Below are 14,960 nucleotides of genomic sequence, written 5' to 3'. Positions count from 1 at the left end.
TAAGTGATACTGTTGTTTGTTTCCGTTTCAGCTGCCTACACCACCTTCAACTCAAATGTTAAGGACTTTTGTGGTATTTTTGGTCACTAGTTGGTTGAGAATTTTTAAATCACCCCTCAGGGGGCATCACCAATGTTAAATGTTTAATTAATTAACTGTTTAGATTTGCACTTAATCAATCCATATTAAAAATGTCTGTAAAAAACTTGGTTACTACTGAAGTCTTTATAAAAAAAGATAACATGACCAAAAGAATAAGTATATATTATTCTCAGAACAACAGCTTTACCTTTATTGTTTTGGCATGAATTATATCATATTATATGATTTAACACGATGAAACACTTAATCAACTTTACTCAGCTGCTTCTTTTCCCTGTAAAACAACAATGAGTGATGTTGAATACACTTAAGGTCACAGTAATGTTGATCAGTTAACTTTACAGTATTTAAACCTACTGCTGTGTAAGGTAAATATAATAGTGTACACAATCTTATGAAACATATTTACAGATTTTTTTCCACTGAAATTACATTTAGTTACCTTGCCAGAGTCACGGCCTTTTGCTCTCATCTTGTTGACCTGGGACTCTGCAATGTCTGCACGCTCCTCAGCCTCCTCCAGCTCGTGCTGGACCTTCCTGCACTTGGACAGATGAGTATTGGCCTGTTCCTCCTGAAAAACAAGAAAAACGAATCATAGACACAACAGAATATATACTTGTATAGATACATATTTGAAAAAGACACAGTCATCTATACCCAGTCATCTGTGTTATGAGTAGTCAATTTGCTTTGTTTACAAAAAAAAGTTTAGTCCTTACGGCCTCCTCAGCCTGCCTCTTGTAGGCCTTCATCTTCAGTTGCAACTTGTCAACCAGATCCTGAAGCCTGGAGACATTTTTCTTGTCCTCTTCAGTCTGTAATAGGTGAAAATTTAAAAATCTGAAATGCTAACAACAATGGATAATTTGGTTGTGTTCATCAATATGATCAGTGACTGTACCTGATAGGTGAGCTCCTTCACTCTCCTCTCATATTTGCGGACACCCTTAACGGCCTCCACTCCACGTCTCTGCTCGGACTCAACCTCTGTCTCAAGCTCACGCACCTTCAGAAAACGATGAGAAAATTAATGATTCTCCGTATTGTTTCAAAGTCCTGCTTTAGATGTACAAATCTCAAGAGGACTTTCATACCCTGGACTCCAGTTTCTGGAGCTGCTTCTTGCCACCCTTCATGGCCAGGTTCTCAGCCTCATCCAGGCGGTGCTGCAGGTCCTTAACAGTGACCTCGAGATTCTTCTTCATCCTCTCAAGGTGAGCACTAGTGTCCTGCTCCTTCTTCAGCTCTTCAGCCATCATAGCAGCCTGGAGAAGATATCACAAGATGCTGTTTGACAAAAACTAACAAACACATTTGAGTAAAAGTAACAACAATTGAATTCAAACCTACATCAGTGATGGCCTTCTTGGCTTTCTCTTCTGCATTCCTTGCTTCCTGAACAGTGTCATCTACTTCACCCTGGACCTGGACAAGGTCAGTCTCAAGCTTCTTCTTGGTGTTCATAAGGCTTGTGTTCTAAAAGACATAACCATTTTAATCACATGCCATATTGATACAATATTGTGAAAGTCTTTATAAATTTCAATTATTGAAGAAATTCACCTGAGAGTGCAATAGTCCAACCCGCTCACTGGCGTCCACCAACTCCTGCTCCGCAATTTTGCGGCTTCTCTCTGTCTGTTCCAGAGCAGCTCTGAGTTCCTCAATTTCAGCCATCATGAGACCGTTCCTACGATCCACCATGGCTGCTTGTTCCTTGAAGTCTTCCTGGGCTCTAACGGCATCGTCAAGGTGCAGTTGTGCATCCTGGTGAAAACATATCATGAAAATATTCCTATGAATGACATAATATTCCTTTACTGACCATAGTTTGTGGAGCAACCTTCTCTTCTGATACCTTTAGCTGTCCCTGTACGTTCCTCAGCTGCTTCTGGGACTCAGCAGCCTGGCGGTTGGCATGGCTCAGCTGAATCTCCATTTCGTTCAGGTCTCCCTCCATCTTCTTCTTGATCCTCAGAGCATCGTTCCTGCTCCTGACCTCAGCATCCAAAGTGCTCTGCATGGAGTCAGTGACTCTCTGGCTGTTCCTCTTGATCTGCTCCATCTCCTCATCTTTCTCTGCCAGCTTCCTGTCCACTTCACTCTTAATCTGGTTCAGTTCGAGCTGGACACGGAGGATCTTGGACTCCTCATGTTCCAGAGTTCCCTAAAAAAATATAAATGAATGAAATATTGATCTCTGCCTATAAACCTTTTAACATTTGTCACATGATTTAGAATATCTTTTTTGATTCCTAACATTACCTCAGCTTCTTCAAGAGCTGTCTGGATCTCAGACTTCTCTGTTTCCACCTGCTTCCTGGACTTCTCCAGCTCATGGATACTCTTTCCAGTCTCACCAATCTGTTCAGTCAGATCTGAGATCTCCTCTGCAGATAAATACATTTGTTTAAGAGTGAATACATGAATAATGTTTTCACTCTTAACGGTTAAACTTGGGTTGAATACAATTTATCGTTTACATAACTCACGTTGTAGGTTCTTGTTTTCACGCTTCATTGTCTCCAGCTGATCCAGACTTTCCTCATAAGAGTTCTTCATCTTGAACAGCTCAGTGCTGAGAGAACGAGCCTCCTTCTGTGCTCCCTCAAGCTCGGCCTGACCCTCCTCGTACTTTTGTTTCCAATCTGCCAAAACCTTAATAACACAATTACAACAGTTCAGTACAGTCTGTAGTACTAAATACATATATGTATATGCATGTGTATATATCACTATCAATGCCACACAAAGTAAACTATGCTACCTTGTCGAAGTTCCTCTGCTTCTTGTCAAGGTTGGCAGCGAGACCGTTGGCCCTCTCCACATCGATCATGAGGTCCTCCACCTCACTCTGGAGCCTTTGTTTTGTTTTCTCAAGAGAGGCACACTTGGAGTTCACTGCCTCAATCTGTTCCTCAGCCTCCTGAAGGCGCTGAGCCAGCTTTTTCCTGTTTGCAAAATATAGACCAGCGTTACTTGGAGCTTTAGTAAACAGAACTTAAAAGAATAGGTTTTGGATAAGGGGAAGCGGGGTCAAGTTAAAAAGACTGTTTTCATACTTGGGCCATTATGGTAATGACATCATTTTAGAATTAATTTGAGCATATATAAGCAGATCTGCAAAAATGTTGATTCAAACGAAAAATTCACTCACTTGGATTCCTCAAGTTCCTCAGTGCGCTGAATTGCATCAGTTTCATACTTAGATCTCCACTGAGCCACCTCACCGTTGGCCTTGGACATTCCACGCTGCAACTCAGCCTTGGCCTCCTGCTCCTCCTCAAACTGCTCCCTCAGCAGATCACAGTCATGGCGAGCCGATTGCAGTCCATGGGCAAGAGCATTCTTGGCCTGTTTGTAAAAGTTATTCATGAATTTAAAATAAATCTAAATCCCTCAACAATTCAAAAAAATACACACTTACTTAACCTTCCTGTTACCTTCAAAACACCTTCTACTATTGGGGTCAATTTGACCCCAGCAATTTAAACACCCAGAAAATGAATATAATTATCTTTTTTTCCCCAGGTTTATGTATTAGGAACTTTGTGCTAGTTTGTTGACTACATAAATAGCCCATTCAATTTAAAAAACACCCACCCCCTTAAACATCCAGAAATACCCGTTAATATGGAGAAATATGCAGATCATACCATTTAAATTTGATCATTTTTAATATACATATATATGTTATTATGTGTTGCTTCAGCTTTTGACTTGTACATTCCTGCCAAAGAGAACAACCCAATCAAGGCACTCAGGTCGGTCACATCCAAGTCGTTCCAACTCTCCCCGTACACCCCTGCCCTCTAAATTTGTCATCTCAAGTCGAGCTCAAATGCTGATTTTATGTCATGGACTTGGCTGACAGCGTATCTGTCAGAACCTGGAAGCATTCTGATGACATTAGAAGCACTAAGTCTAGCCTTTCATGTGGGGAGACAGATATGAGGGGCCGTTTAGGACTTAACTACTGAGACACTCTCACACACACTACTGAGACACTCTCACACACACTACTGAGACACTCTCACACACACTATTGAGACACTCTCATACACACTACTGAGACACTCTCATACACACTACTGAGACACTCTCATACACACTACTGAGACACTCTCATACACACTATTGAGACACTCTCACATACACTACTGAGACACTCTCATACACACTATTGAGACACTCAGACAGCATCTCACTATACAACATGAGAGCATCTCACTATACAATGTGAGAGAATCTCAGTATACAGTGTGAGAGCATCTCAGTATACAGTGTGAGAGAATCTCAGTATACAGTGTGAGAGAATCTCAGTTACACCGGAAAACATCTCAGTTACACCGGAAGGCGGAAGCAAAGAGCGCTGATTTTGAACAGCGCAATGCGCCAATCATACGCGCCCTTCCTTCATGTGCCTTGAAGTCTGCGGTCGCCCGTCCAAGTTTATAAATACTACCATATTTAAGGGACGGAATGTCATTTTAGGACGTTTTCAGGCGAGAAATTAGGTGTTTAAGCAACATTTCTGCGGTCGGTTTGTTAACATTCAGCCATCGTAAAAATATCCATGGAGGACGTCGGAGACGTGAAGCGTAGTTAACGGGACCACCTGATGCCCCCAGCACGGGGCGATCAGCCTCATCTCACGCCGCAGACAGCAGCCTGTTCTCGGCCAGACATCCGTGAAATGCTCCGCTTCGATCCACTTTTCCGTAGCGGTTATATATACGATAGTATAACTAGGATGAGTGTTCATAACCTCTAATCTGAGACTGGTGTTTGTTTAATGGCTATTTTGCGAGCAGAGTTTAAATTCATAACCTTAATAAACTATACGTAAACTAGACTGTATCCATAGTGTGCGCGCTTATTGTACTGTCTATCATTGTGGAATAAAACTAATCGTGTCTTTATTAAAGGTCTTGTGGGGAGACCGTCATGGAAACCGGCAGCAGGGCATCAGCTTCAAAGCGAAGGATAATAATCGATTAAATAATACATTAAAATCCAAATATTAATTAATGAATATTTCTATTGTAAGATCCACTCGTGTCTCCGCTACGGAAAAGTAGATACAATGTAGGGTGACCATATCCATAACACCATAAAAAAGGACAATATTTCGTGAGGCTCTAAATCAGGGGTGTCAAAGTCGTTTCAGGTTAGCGGGGGTGGCGCGGACGTTACGGCCAGAGAGGGGGGGGGGGGGCGACAGTTTTCACAGCGCAACTCCAGAAAAAAGGAGGACAAATACGCGTCAGGGCATTGCAAATCAGGACGGTCCAACATCCCCCTAGTAGTAGGTGTCAATTTAAGTAGTCAATTTCACAGAAGTCTGGCCGAGAACAGGCTGCTGTCTGCGGCGTGAGATGAGGCTGACCGCCCGGTGCTGGGGGCATCAGGTGGTCCCGTTAACTACGCCTCACGTCTCCGACATCCTCCATGGAATTTTTTACAATGGCTGAATGTTAACAAACCGACCGCCGAAATGTTGCTTAAACACCTAATTTCTCGCCTGAAAACGTCCTAAAATGACATTCCGTCCCTTGATTATGGTAGTATTTATAAATTTGGACGGGCAAGCTCGGACTTCAAGGCATATGAAGGAAGGGCGTATGATTGGCGCATTGCGCTGTTCAAAATCAGCGCTCTTTGCTTCCGCCTTCCGGTGTAACTGAGATGCCTTCCGGTGTAACTGAGATTCTCTCACACTGTATACTGAGATGCTCTCACACTGTATACTGAGATGCTCTCACACTGTATACTGAGATTCTCTCACATTGTATAGTGAGATGCTCTCACACTGTATACTGAGATTCTCTCACATTGTATAGTGAGATGCTCTCATGTTGTATAGTGAGATGCTGTCTGAGTGTCTCAATAGTGTGTATGAGAGTGTCTCAATAGTGTGTATGAGAGTGTCTCAATAGTGTGTGTGAGAGTGTCTCAGTAGTGTGTGTGAGAGTGTCTCAGTAGTGTGTGTGAGAGTGTCTCAGTAGTGTGTGTGAGAGTGTCTCAGTAGTGTGTGTGAGAGTGTCTCAGTAGTGTGTGTGAGTGTGTCTCAGTAGTGTGTGTGAGTGTTGAGTGTCTCAGTAGAGTGTGTGAGAGTGTCTCAGTAGTGTGTGTGAGAGTGTCTCAGTAGTGTGTGTGAGTGTGTCTCAGTAGTGTGTGTGAGTGTTGAGTGTCTCAGTAGAGTGTGTGAGAGTGTCTCAGTAGTGTGTGTGAGAGTGTTGAGTGTCTCAGTAGTGTGTGTGAGAGTGTCTCAGTAGTTAAGTCCTAAACGGCCCCTCATAGACAGACCATAATAACTCTACAGTGTTTGCTGGTGGTTAAGAGACAACAGGAGGGTCAACAGTGAGGGTTTAATTCTCATCAGAGAAGGATGCCTCATAATCAGGGTTCTTCTCAACATCAACATCTCTACATCATCATCAGAAAACATTCTCCTCTACATCATATGACCAAAGAGCTGTGACAAAACCTTATTGACAGAAAATTGTTCTTTAAAAGTAATTTTCAGTTGAGAGAGAAGAATAATAATGCATCCAAATCACCCAGATGAATGTCTTAGAAGGCTGCTGGTCAGGTGGTCAGTCTCACAGTAGCCCCTCATGCCCCTCATGCATTAACTTTATGTTTACCCAGTTGTCCCGTTAAATTAGGAAAAGTCATAAAATTTGGAACAAAAAAAATTATAGGTATCTATTTAGAGGGGTTAAACATCAAATGGGATCAAATTGACCCCAAAGGTAATAGGAGGGTTAATGGCTTCTTACCTTAACTTCCTCTTCAATCTTTCTCTTGAGCTCCTCAATCTGCTGTGTGAAGGCCTGTTTGCCTCTAGTGAGCTGGGAGACAAGGGCTTCCTTCTCTTCAAGTTGACGACCGAACTCACCTTGGTTGAAAGATGTCATGATATATTAGTAACACATTTTAAAATGCACAATAGATCAATCAATAATAACTTGAACATACCATTTTCTGTGAGGAGACGTGCTTTCTGTGCATTTGAATCGTTGATCTGACGAACATTTTCATCATTCTTGGTCTTCAGTTCGCTAAGTTGGTCCTCAAGAGTACGGCACATCTTTTCAAGGTTTCCCTAAGGAGAAAAAACGAATTGAGATTGTTGATCAGATCTGATTCATTAGATTGAATTGATTGTTGACAACATCAATTTGCTTAATAAATAGTGCATGCATGTTGTACCTTTGCTTTAGCAACATTCTCCATGTTGCTGGAGAGGTCATCAATCTCCATCTTGTATTCACTCTTTTCCTTCTCAAGCTTCTGCTTCACACGCTGGAGGTTGTCGATCTGCTCACCCAGCTCAGCAACGCTGTCAGCCTGCTTCTTGCGGAGAGCAGCAGCTGTGGATTCATGCTGCAGAGTGGACTCCTCAAGGTCGCGACGGAGCTTCTGGAACTCAGCCTCACGCTTCTTGTTCATCTCGATCTGAGCAGCAGTCGCACCACCGGCCTCCTCCAGCCTCTCACTGATCTCCTCCAGTTCCCTGGAGAGGTCAGCTCTCTGCTTCTCCACCTTGGCACGAGCAGCACGCTCAGCCTCAATCTCTTCCTCCAGTTCTTCAATGCGGGCCTGTTGGATGTAGGCGTTATCTCTTTTTAGTAGGATTTCACTTTTAACAGACACAAATGTATGACATGGGTGCAATAAGGTTTCCTCAAACACAATATGTCACCTGAAGCTCCTTGATCTTCTTCTGAAGCTGAGCACCCAGAGACTGCTCATCTTCAATCTTGCTAAGGTACTGACTAATTTCAAAGTCCTTCCTGAGATAAGATAAAGTAAAATTAGTTCATGCAGTTGACAAACATTTTAAACGGAAAATAGCATGTTTTTACAAATTCAAAAAAGTACATTACTTTTTAATCTTCTCATCAGACTGCTGTTTGTCATTCTCAAGATCCATGACAGATTCCTGGGAAAGTTTCAGATCACCCTCGAGCTTTCTCTTGGCTCTCTCAAGGTCCATGCGAAGCTTCTTCTCTTGCTCCAGAGATCCCTCAAGCTGAACAGATAAAAGTTGTCTTTAATTAGTAAATTTAAGAAAAATCTTGTTTTTTGAATCCCGGTGTTTTTGTCAACTTACATCATCCACTTGCTGCTCAAGCTTGGTCTTGGCCTTGGTCAGAGTGTTGACTTTGTCTTCCTCTGCCTGCAGGTCATCAAGAGTCTGCTGGTGAGCCTCCTGAAGGGCTTTCTTTTCCTTGGTTAACTTAGCAATGCTCTCATCCTGAGAGGCCATCTCCTCGGTCAGGTTCTTGACCTAAGTGTGCAAGAAAGATCTCGTCAATAATCGCTAATCATTTTCATTTTACTTGATATTGTGATTAGATTAATATTTACAAACCTTGTTCTCAGTGGCATGTTTCTCCTTCTCCACTTTGGCCAAGGTAAGCTCCAGGTCATCAATATCCTTCTTGAGCTCAGAGCATTCATCCTCCAACTTTCTCTTTTTGGCAGTGAGCTCAGCATTGATTTCCTCTTCATCCTCCAGTCTTTCAGTTGTCTCTTTGAGTTTGGCCTCCAGCTGAATCTTGCTCTTGATAAGACCCTCACATCTTTCTTCAGCATCTGAGAGATTATCTCCTTCCTAGCCCATTGAATAAAAATCCACATTAGCACACGTTGTTAACAACGTGAAAAATGAAAACTGTCTGATAATGTGTACTCACAGATGCTACTTGCATCTGCAGATCATTCTTCTCCTGCAGAAGAGACACCATCTTCTCCTCCAATTCCTTCTTCTTGGCCAGGGCAGAAGCTAAGTCAGTTTTCATCTTATCATAGTTCTCCTTCATGTTTGCCAGCTCCTTCTCAGTTTCAGCAGTCTTCAGCAGTGGCTTGATCTTGTAGTACACCTTCATCCATGGCCAGTGTTTCACATTCATGAATGAGCGTATATTGTACTGGATGGAATAGACGGCTTCCCTGCGGAATAGAAATTGCTGTTATGAACTTTTGTACCTGTGATTTTTTCATTACTTCATTCAAAATGAACTGTTTTCAACGTGCCTTCTTTCTGTCATCTTCACATATTCCTTTCTCATGACATAACCTCTGCACAAAGCCTGAGTCATGGTGACCAGTGATGCTAGTTTTTCATCTCTCATCTCCTCAAGGGTACCCAGAAGACCGGCTTTGAAGAACACCTAAACAAACAAAAAAGAAATTAAGAGAATACAAATCTCAAATGAATACTTCGCGTCAAGTAAAACTCCTCAAAGTTGAATGTGTCTGAATGGCCCCTAAAAATTAGTCTTTATTTGCAAAAACAACTGCAACTTACTGCCGTCTACACGTTATTTTGTGTACAGGGTCGAAAGCAAAGTGTTTACCTTTGTGTGTCCAAATTTGTATTCATCATGAGGAACATCAATTGACCCAAGCAGCTTCTCTGAAGCCTTCTTGTTGTCAATGAACTGGCCCTCAGGAATAACACTGGCATTCAGCACCTTGTACCTTTAGGACACACAAAGAGTTAAAGAGTGAATTGTCAGTTTGTGAACTTTATTTTTTTAAATAAACAATAAATTGTATGAAATATACCTCTGCTTGAAGTCAGCATAGAGTATTCTGCTGGGGAAACCTTTCCTGCAGATTCTGATACCCTCCAGCACACCGTTACACCTGAGCTGGTGGATGACCAGGAAGTTCTCCATGAGACCTAGGAAAAAGAGTTTATAGTAACAGTTTTTCTATAGAATCATGAAGACCATGACAACAATCAAAAACAAAGAAATCCAACATTGTTTAATTATGTTGTCTATTTACCTGGAGTCTTAGACTCATTGGGAATCAGGCAGCGCACAAAGTGGGGATGGGTGCTCCTCAAGTTAGTCATCAGCTTGCCCAAGTTCTCCTGTGGATCCAATATGGTGGAAACTGTAAGTTTGAGTATAAACTAAGATGCTAGCTTTGCCATTTTAAACCTTACCCTAAACTGTGAAGACACAGTCTGCATAGAACCACCTTTCTTCTTGCCTCCCTTCTTGCTGCCACCGGTCTCTGTTGATCAATTTAAGTGAACAAGATTTTTTAGACGAACAAGTACATTAACATGAAGACAGGCTCCAGTTGAAAATATACAATATGCATAACCGTACAATGTGTTTTAGTTTATTCAACTATCATACCTTCTACTACAGGGGGATACAGGACGGGCAGCAGTTTCACAGAGGATTTCTGGTAAAGCTGGATGACAGACTCGTTCAGTGGATCCTTGTTCTTGTCCAGCCAGCCAGTGATATTGTAGTCCACGGTACCAGCATAGTGAACCAAGGAGAAGTGGGCCTCAGCCTTGCCTTTGGCAGGCTTTGGCTTCTCAAATGCTTTGTTTTTGCCAAGATGCTGGTCATAGAGCTTGTTTTTGAAGGATGTGTCTGTTGCTTTGGGGAACATGCACTCCTCTTCAAGGATGGAGAAGATACCCATGGGCTTAAAGAATGTGGGAAGAAGTCTGTGATTAGGATACAAATTAAGTCAACTTTAATAAAATGACATAGAACAAATTGGACGGATTACCTTTTCAATCAGCTCAATGCAGGCTGCCAAGTCCATGCCAAAGTCAATGAAATCCCAGATAATACCCTCCTTCTTGTACTCCTCTTGCTCCAGGACAAACATGGTGTGGTTGAAGAACTGTTGCAGTTTCTCATTGGTGAAGTTGATGCACAGCTGCTCCATGCTGTTGTACTAGCAATTGACAAAATATTATCTCTTGCATACCAAAACAATTACATGAATTTGGCTGTTGAACTGTTAGAAATTAAGCTTACATCAAAGATTTCAAAGCCGGCAATATCCAGGACACCAATGTAGAACTGCCTTGGTTGTTTAGTGTCCAACATCTGGTTGATGCGGATGACCATCCACAAGAACATCCTCTCATAGATAGACTTGGCCAGGGCAGGTACAGAGTTCATCACCTGAATAAAATGACAATAATGTGACAGTTACTTTACTGATGGCCCATCACCCATCACTCTTTACAAACAGAAATACAGTTCACACTGATAAAATACATTAAAATAAGTGTTTACAATTTACATAATTATACTGTAAATAATATAACTTGTGTGTTTTCAAATAGTAGTATGTGGATATTTTATGTTTACCTGAGGTACAGTCTGTCCCTTGGTGACATACTCATTTCCAACCTTCACTCTGGGATAGCAAAGAGCTTTCAGCATGTCAGCAGAGTTCATACCCAGCAAGTAGGCAACTTTGTCTGCCTCTGAAAACACAACAGGGATTTCCATTACGACATGAACTCTATTCCTCTTTAATCTGTTGTTCTCAAGCTACTCACCCTCTGTGCCATCAGGCTCAGCCTGCTCCTCACGCTGTTTTTGCTTGAACTTCATGTTACCATGGTGGAGCACTGCACCAGTCATCTTGTAGATGCTTAGCTTCTCTTCATTTGAGAATCCCAGGATATCAATAGCGTTCTGGATTTAAAAAATGTCCACACCTAATCACTTTAGAAAATAAACTTAAACAGACAGTATTTATTTAGCATGGATTCTAGCAAATATACTTTAAAAGTTTATAGTCAAGATCACTTACATCAGTAGCTTCCAGCTCAACTTTGTCATCAATGCTGGCCACAGTGATCTGACCCATGCTGCACATGGGGAAGTCGTAGGGGTTGGTTGTGATGAGACACAAGTCTGGTGATCAAAAAAAGGTTAAAAAGGTCAATATTTTGTTTAAAAATAAACTGTAACCTTAAGTAGCAGAACTACTGTAACATCTCTGTCTGTTTACCAAGCAGCTCAGGTTTGTGGGCAGTCATCATCTGGTAGAAGATGTGGTAGCCTCTTTCATCAGGAAGCTGAAATGTAACTCTAGACTTTTCCAGCAGATCTACAAAATGTTCACAAGCCAGATTTACACCAATTCACGATTTAAGTCATTTGTATGCACTAAAGGTATTTTACTTACATGTCTCAATATCAGCACTAGCCAGTTTGCCAGTTGAGCTGAAATGGATTCTGATGAATTTACCCTGTTTTGAAGAACGATATTTGTAATGTCCTCATTCATGGACAATCAGTAAAAAGGACTTTCACATGTGTAGAAAATGTTTCATACTTACAAAACGAGAGGAGTTGTCATTCCTCACAGTTTTAGCGTTACCATAAGCCTCCAGAAGAGGATTGGCAGCAATAATCTGATCCTCTAGTGACCCCTGAAATCCAGTATCAGAAGTGGGTTTACAAAATTACTTCGGAAAGCAATCCATTGATAAAGAAACCCATTTTGTAGTCGTCAGTAACATACCTTTGATGTGTCCCTTTTGGGTCCACCAACTGAAATAGTTGCAAAGTACTGGATCACACGCTTGGTGTTCACAGTCTTTCCTGCACCAGATTCTCCACTAGGCATAGACAAAGACTTTAAGAATTTGATCAAGATATTTGACTATATTACAATATCACAATTTTAAATTAACTAAACTTACGTGATCAAGACAGACTGGTTCTCCCTATCTGGTAAATAAGAAACAATAGAATCAACTAGGTTTCACTGCAAAATAAATGTCATATAAATATATACATATTTATTTATTTTTATTTTTGCCCAATGTATTAAGTCTTATTGTCCAATGCCATACATCACCCGCCATTTCAAATTTCATGATGTGTTCAACATATTTTGGCAATGAATGTTTCTGATTACAATATTCTATGTTGTAATGGTAATGACTTACCAGTTGCCATGAACTGGAAAGCGTTGTCAGAGACAGAGAAGATGTGGGGTGGAGCCTCCATACGCTTCTTGCCTCTATAGGCAGATACACATTCAGCATCGTACACTGGGAGCCACTTGTAGGGGTTCACAGTGGCACAGAAGAGTCCAGAGTAGGTCTGAAAGTGATCATAGAGGTACAACATTTACATTATTCATCCTTAAAATGAAGTAATTTTCAATAGTTATTTTTCCGGGTATTTAGATTTTCTTACGTAGATCATCCACGCCGCATAACGCTCTTTGAGATTATACAGCACAGAGGCTTCGTTGAGATGGGTCATCATGGCCATGTCCTCAATCTTGTCATACTTGGGAGGATTCATTGGAAAGACTTCATCTTCTTTAACGGTCTTCTCCTGTAACAAGACACTTGTCACAATTAGAACTGATCATATTGAATTCCCAACTGACTATAACTCACGTCACCAACCTCCTCAGTGGTCAGGACTTTGACGGTGACTTTGCCATCCTCTTTCTTGAGGATTTTGGCCTTCAAGTACAGCTCCTTAACATCAGCCACGTAGCAGGCACTCTTGGCATCAAATGGTGCGTTTTGAGCCTCAATCCTCTCCCTCTCTGGCTTACGAAGGTAAATGGCAGCTTTGCCATAAGTGGCCATCTCCGCGTCCGTACTCATGGTGGCGCCCTATGTCTGTGAAACCAGTCAAACAATAGCATCTTTTTTTCTCTTCATGTCATTGAATAACGGCCAACTGCCTGGTGTTGCATTGACCAGTTACTACATTCAAACTTACACAATGTTTTGCTGATCATAAACTTAGTAAAAGTGTTTCAAACTGACAGGCTGATTGTTTAAACTGCAAATATAGTATGTTTCTCTGTTTACACACCATAAAAAATTACTTTATTCGCTCCAGTGAAAGAAATCTCTCCTCTATTGCTCTTTCTGACGTGTACTTGGATTTTCTCCCTAAGGTGGTCTGAATTGCGGTTTTAAGGACATTGTTCGCTATACAGATTGTAAAACCTTGTTAGGCAAATTTGTGATATTAGGCTTTTTACACATAATTTATTTGTTTTAACTGACCAACCCTGAACACTAATGAGTTATGTCTGAATTAGATCCACAACAACTGAGGTCACAGGTTAAAAACACAAATGAATATCATTTGTAAAGGTTTTACATACCGTACTCTTTCCCTTTGTGAAAAAAATGTTCTATTCCACAATCCTGGTGAAACAGAAGGATTTAGTCGGTGCAGCGAACAACCAAGACCAATTGTCAAGATATACTACACACACTATATTATGAATTTTGTTGAGAAATGCACATTTAATCTTGTGCCAAAGAAAACACAAAGAGATTTGATTATGGATTAAGATACACAATCATTTTTTAAAATTCATGAATACTTAAACATATGAAGACATGCAATTGGTAGAAAGCATAACAGTATAACACCTCACCTCAAGCTGGACTTGCATTGGTCTTCCACCACATTGTCTGTGGCTGTCCTTGCACTCCTTATATTCAGTCTGGTTTGCTTACAAGGCAGAGGATCAAGCAGGTTAATATGCCAAATATGGTGAGGATGACACCTGAGTCTTTAAGCAATTAAGATATTTTTGAGCTACTAATTTGGAAGAATCCCTACCTGAAGCCGGCAAAGTTCTTCTTTTAAAACACCCACACACACAGAAGATATAATACATTATTTATTAATTTCACATGAACATTTTTTACATCCATCAGAACCGGAGGTACTGTCTTAAGCCATGGTGTTATCCTGTAATTCTTAAGGAGTAAACATCTATAGGTCGATATTATAAGTCTTTGATTGATAGAAAGCTCTCTAATTAAAGAATATTTTGGCAGATTATAAATTTATTTTGGGAATTTGATCTTTGACAGTTGATAGTCGGACAGCAAACACATGAGATGTAGATAACAGTTGACACCTGTTTTTGAGTTATTTTGTACTCTGTAATTTCTTGCCTTGCCAAATAAATCTAATTGTGCTTAAGTGAGAAGACAGGGACATTAGAGAACGATTTTTACAAGGTATGTTAGGCTAAAAAACCCCAAGAACAAATACTCAAAGGAA

General features: G+C 40.9%; 1 protein-coding gene across 1 annotated transcript; it reads right to left on the bottom strand.

Moving 5' to 3' along the window:
* Nucleotides 1–340: 340 nt before the first annotated feature.
* On the bottom strand, nt 341–13,546 carry LOC119195646 (myosin heavy chain, fast skeletal muscle-like). Its single transcript, XM_037450752.2, has 39 exons — nt 13,325–13,546; nt 13,107–13,250; nt 12,854–13,010; nt 12,605–12,632; nt 12,424–12,520; nt 12,239–12,331; nt 12,085–12,148; nt 11,908–12,006; nt 11,707–11,810; nt 11,450–11,588; nt 11,256–11,374; nt 10,917–11,066; nt 10,663–10,833; nt 10,275–10,575; nt 10,076–10,146; nt 9,913–10,000; nt 9,688–9,805; nt 9,477–9,600; nt 9,154–9,290; nt 8,814–9,069; nt 8,489–8,731; nt 8,228–8,404; nt 8,001–8,146; nt 7,817–7,907; nt 7,324–7,713; nt 7,090–7,216; nt 6,891–7,009; nt 3,263–3,459; nt 2,873–3,056; nt 2,598–2,763; nt 2,371–2,495; nt 1,964–2,272; nt 1,669–1,872; nt 1,456–1,581; nt 1,200–1,370; nt 1,007–1,111; nt 825–920; nt 545–676; nt 341–376 (listed from the first exon to the last, which is right to left on the bottom strand). The coding sequence occupies exons 1-39, from the start codon at nt 13,529–13,531 to the stop codon at nt 356–358; spliced, it is 5,796 nt and encodes a 1,931-aa protein (XP_037306649.2). The 5' UTR covers nt 13,532–13,546; the 3' UTR covers nt 341–355.
* Between the last annotated feature and the right edge of the window lie 1,414 nt (nt 13,547–14,960).

The sequence above is a fragment of the Pungitius pungitius genome, chromosome 6 (assembly GCF_949316345.1).
Source record: "Pungitius pungitius chromosome 6, fPunPun2.1, whole genome shotgun sequence".
Classification (NCBI taxonomy): domain Eukaryota; kingdom Metazoa; phylum Chordata; class Actinopteri; order Perciformes; family Gasterosteidae; genus Pungitius; species Pungitius pungitius.
The sequence above is the reverse complement of the archived record's forward strand: the minus strand, read 5'-3'. Positions and strand labels throughout refer to the sequence as shown.

Excerpts from the sequence above, each read along its gene's own strand:
- LOC119195646 (XM_037450752.2), bottom strand. The coding sequence starts at position 13,531 with ATGAGTACGGACGCGGAGATGGCCACTTATGGCAAAGCTGCCATTTAC. Across the intron at positions 11,067-11,255 it reads AGGGACAGACTGTACCTCAG|GTGATGAACTCTGTACCTGC; the intron begins GTAAACATAAAA and ends CATTTTATTCAG. Across the intron at positions 921-1,006 it reads TGAAGGAGCTCACCTATCAG|ACTGAAGAGGACAAGAAAAA; the intron begins GTACAGTCACTG and ends CACCTATTACAG.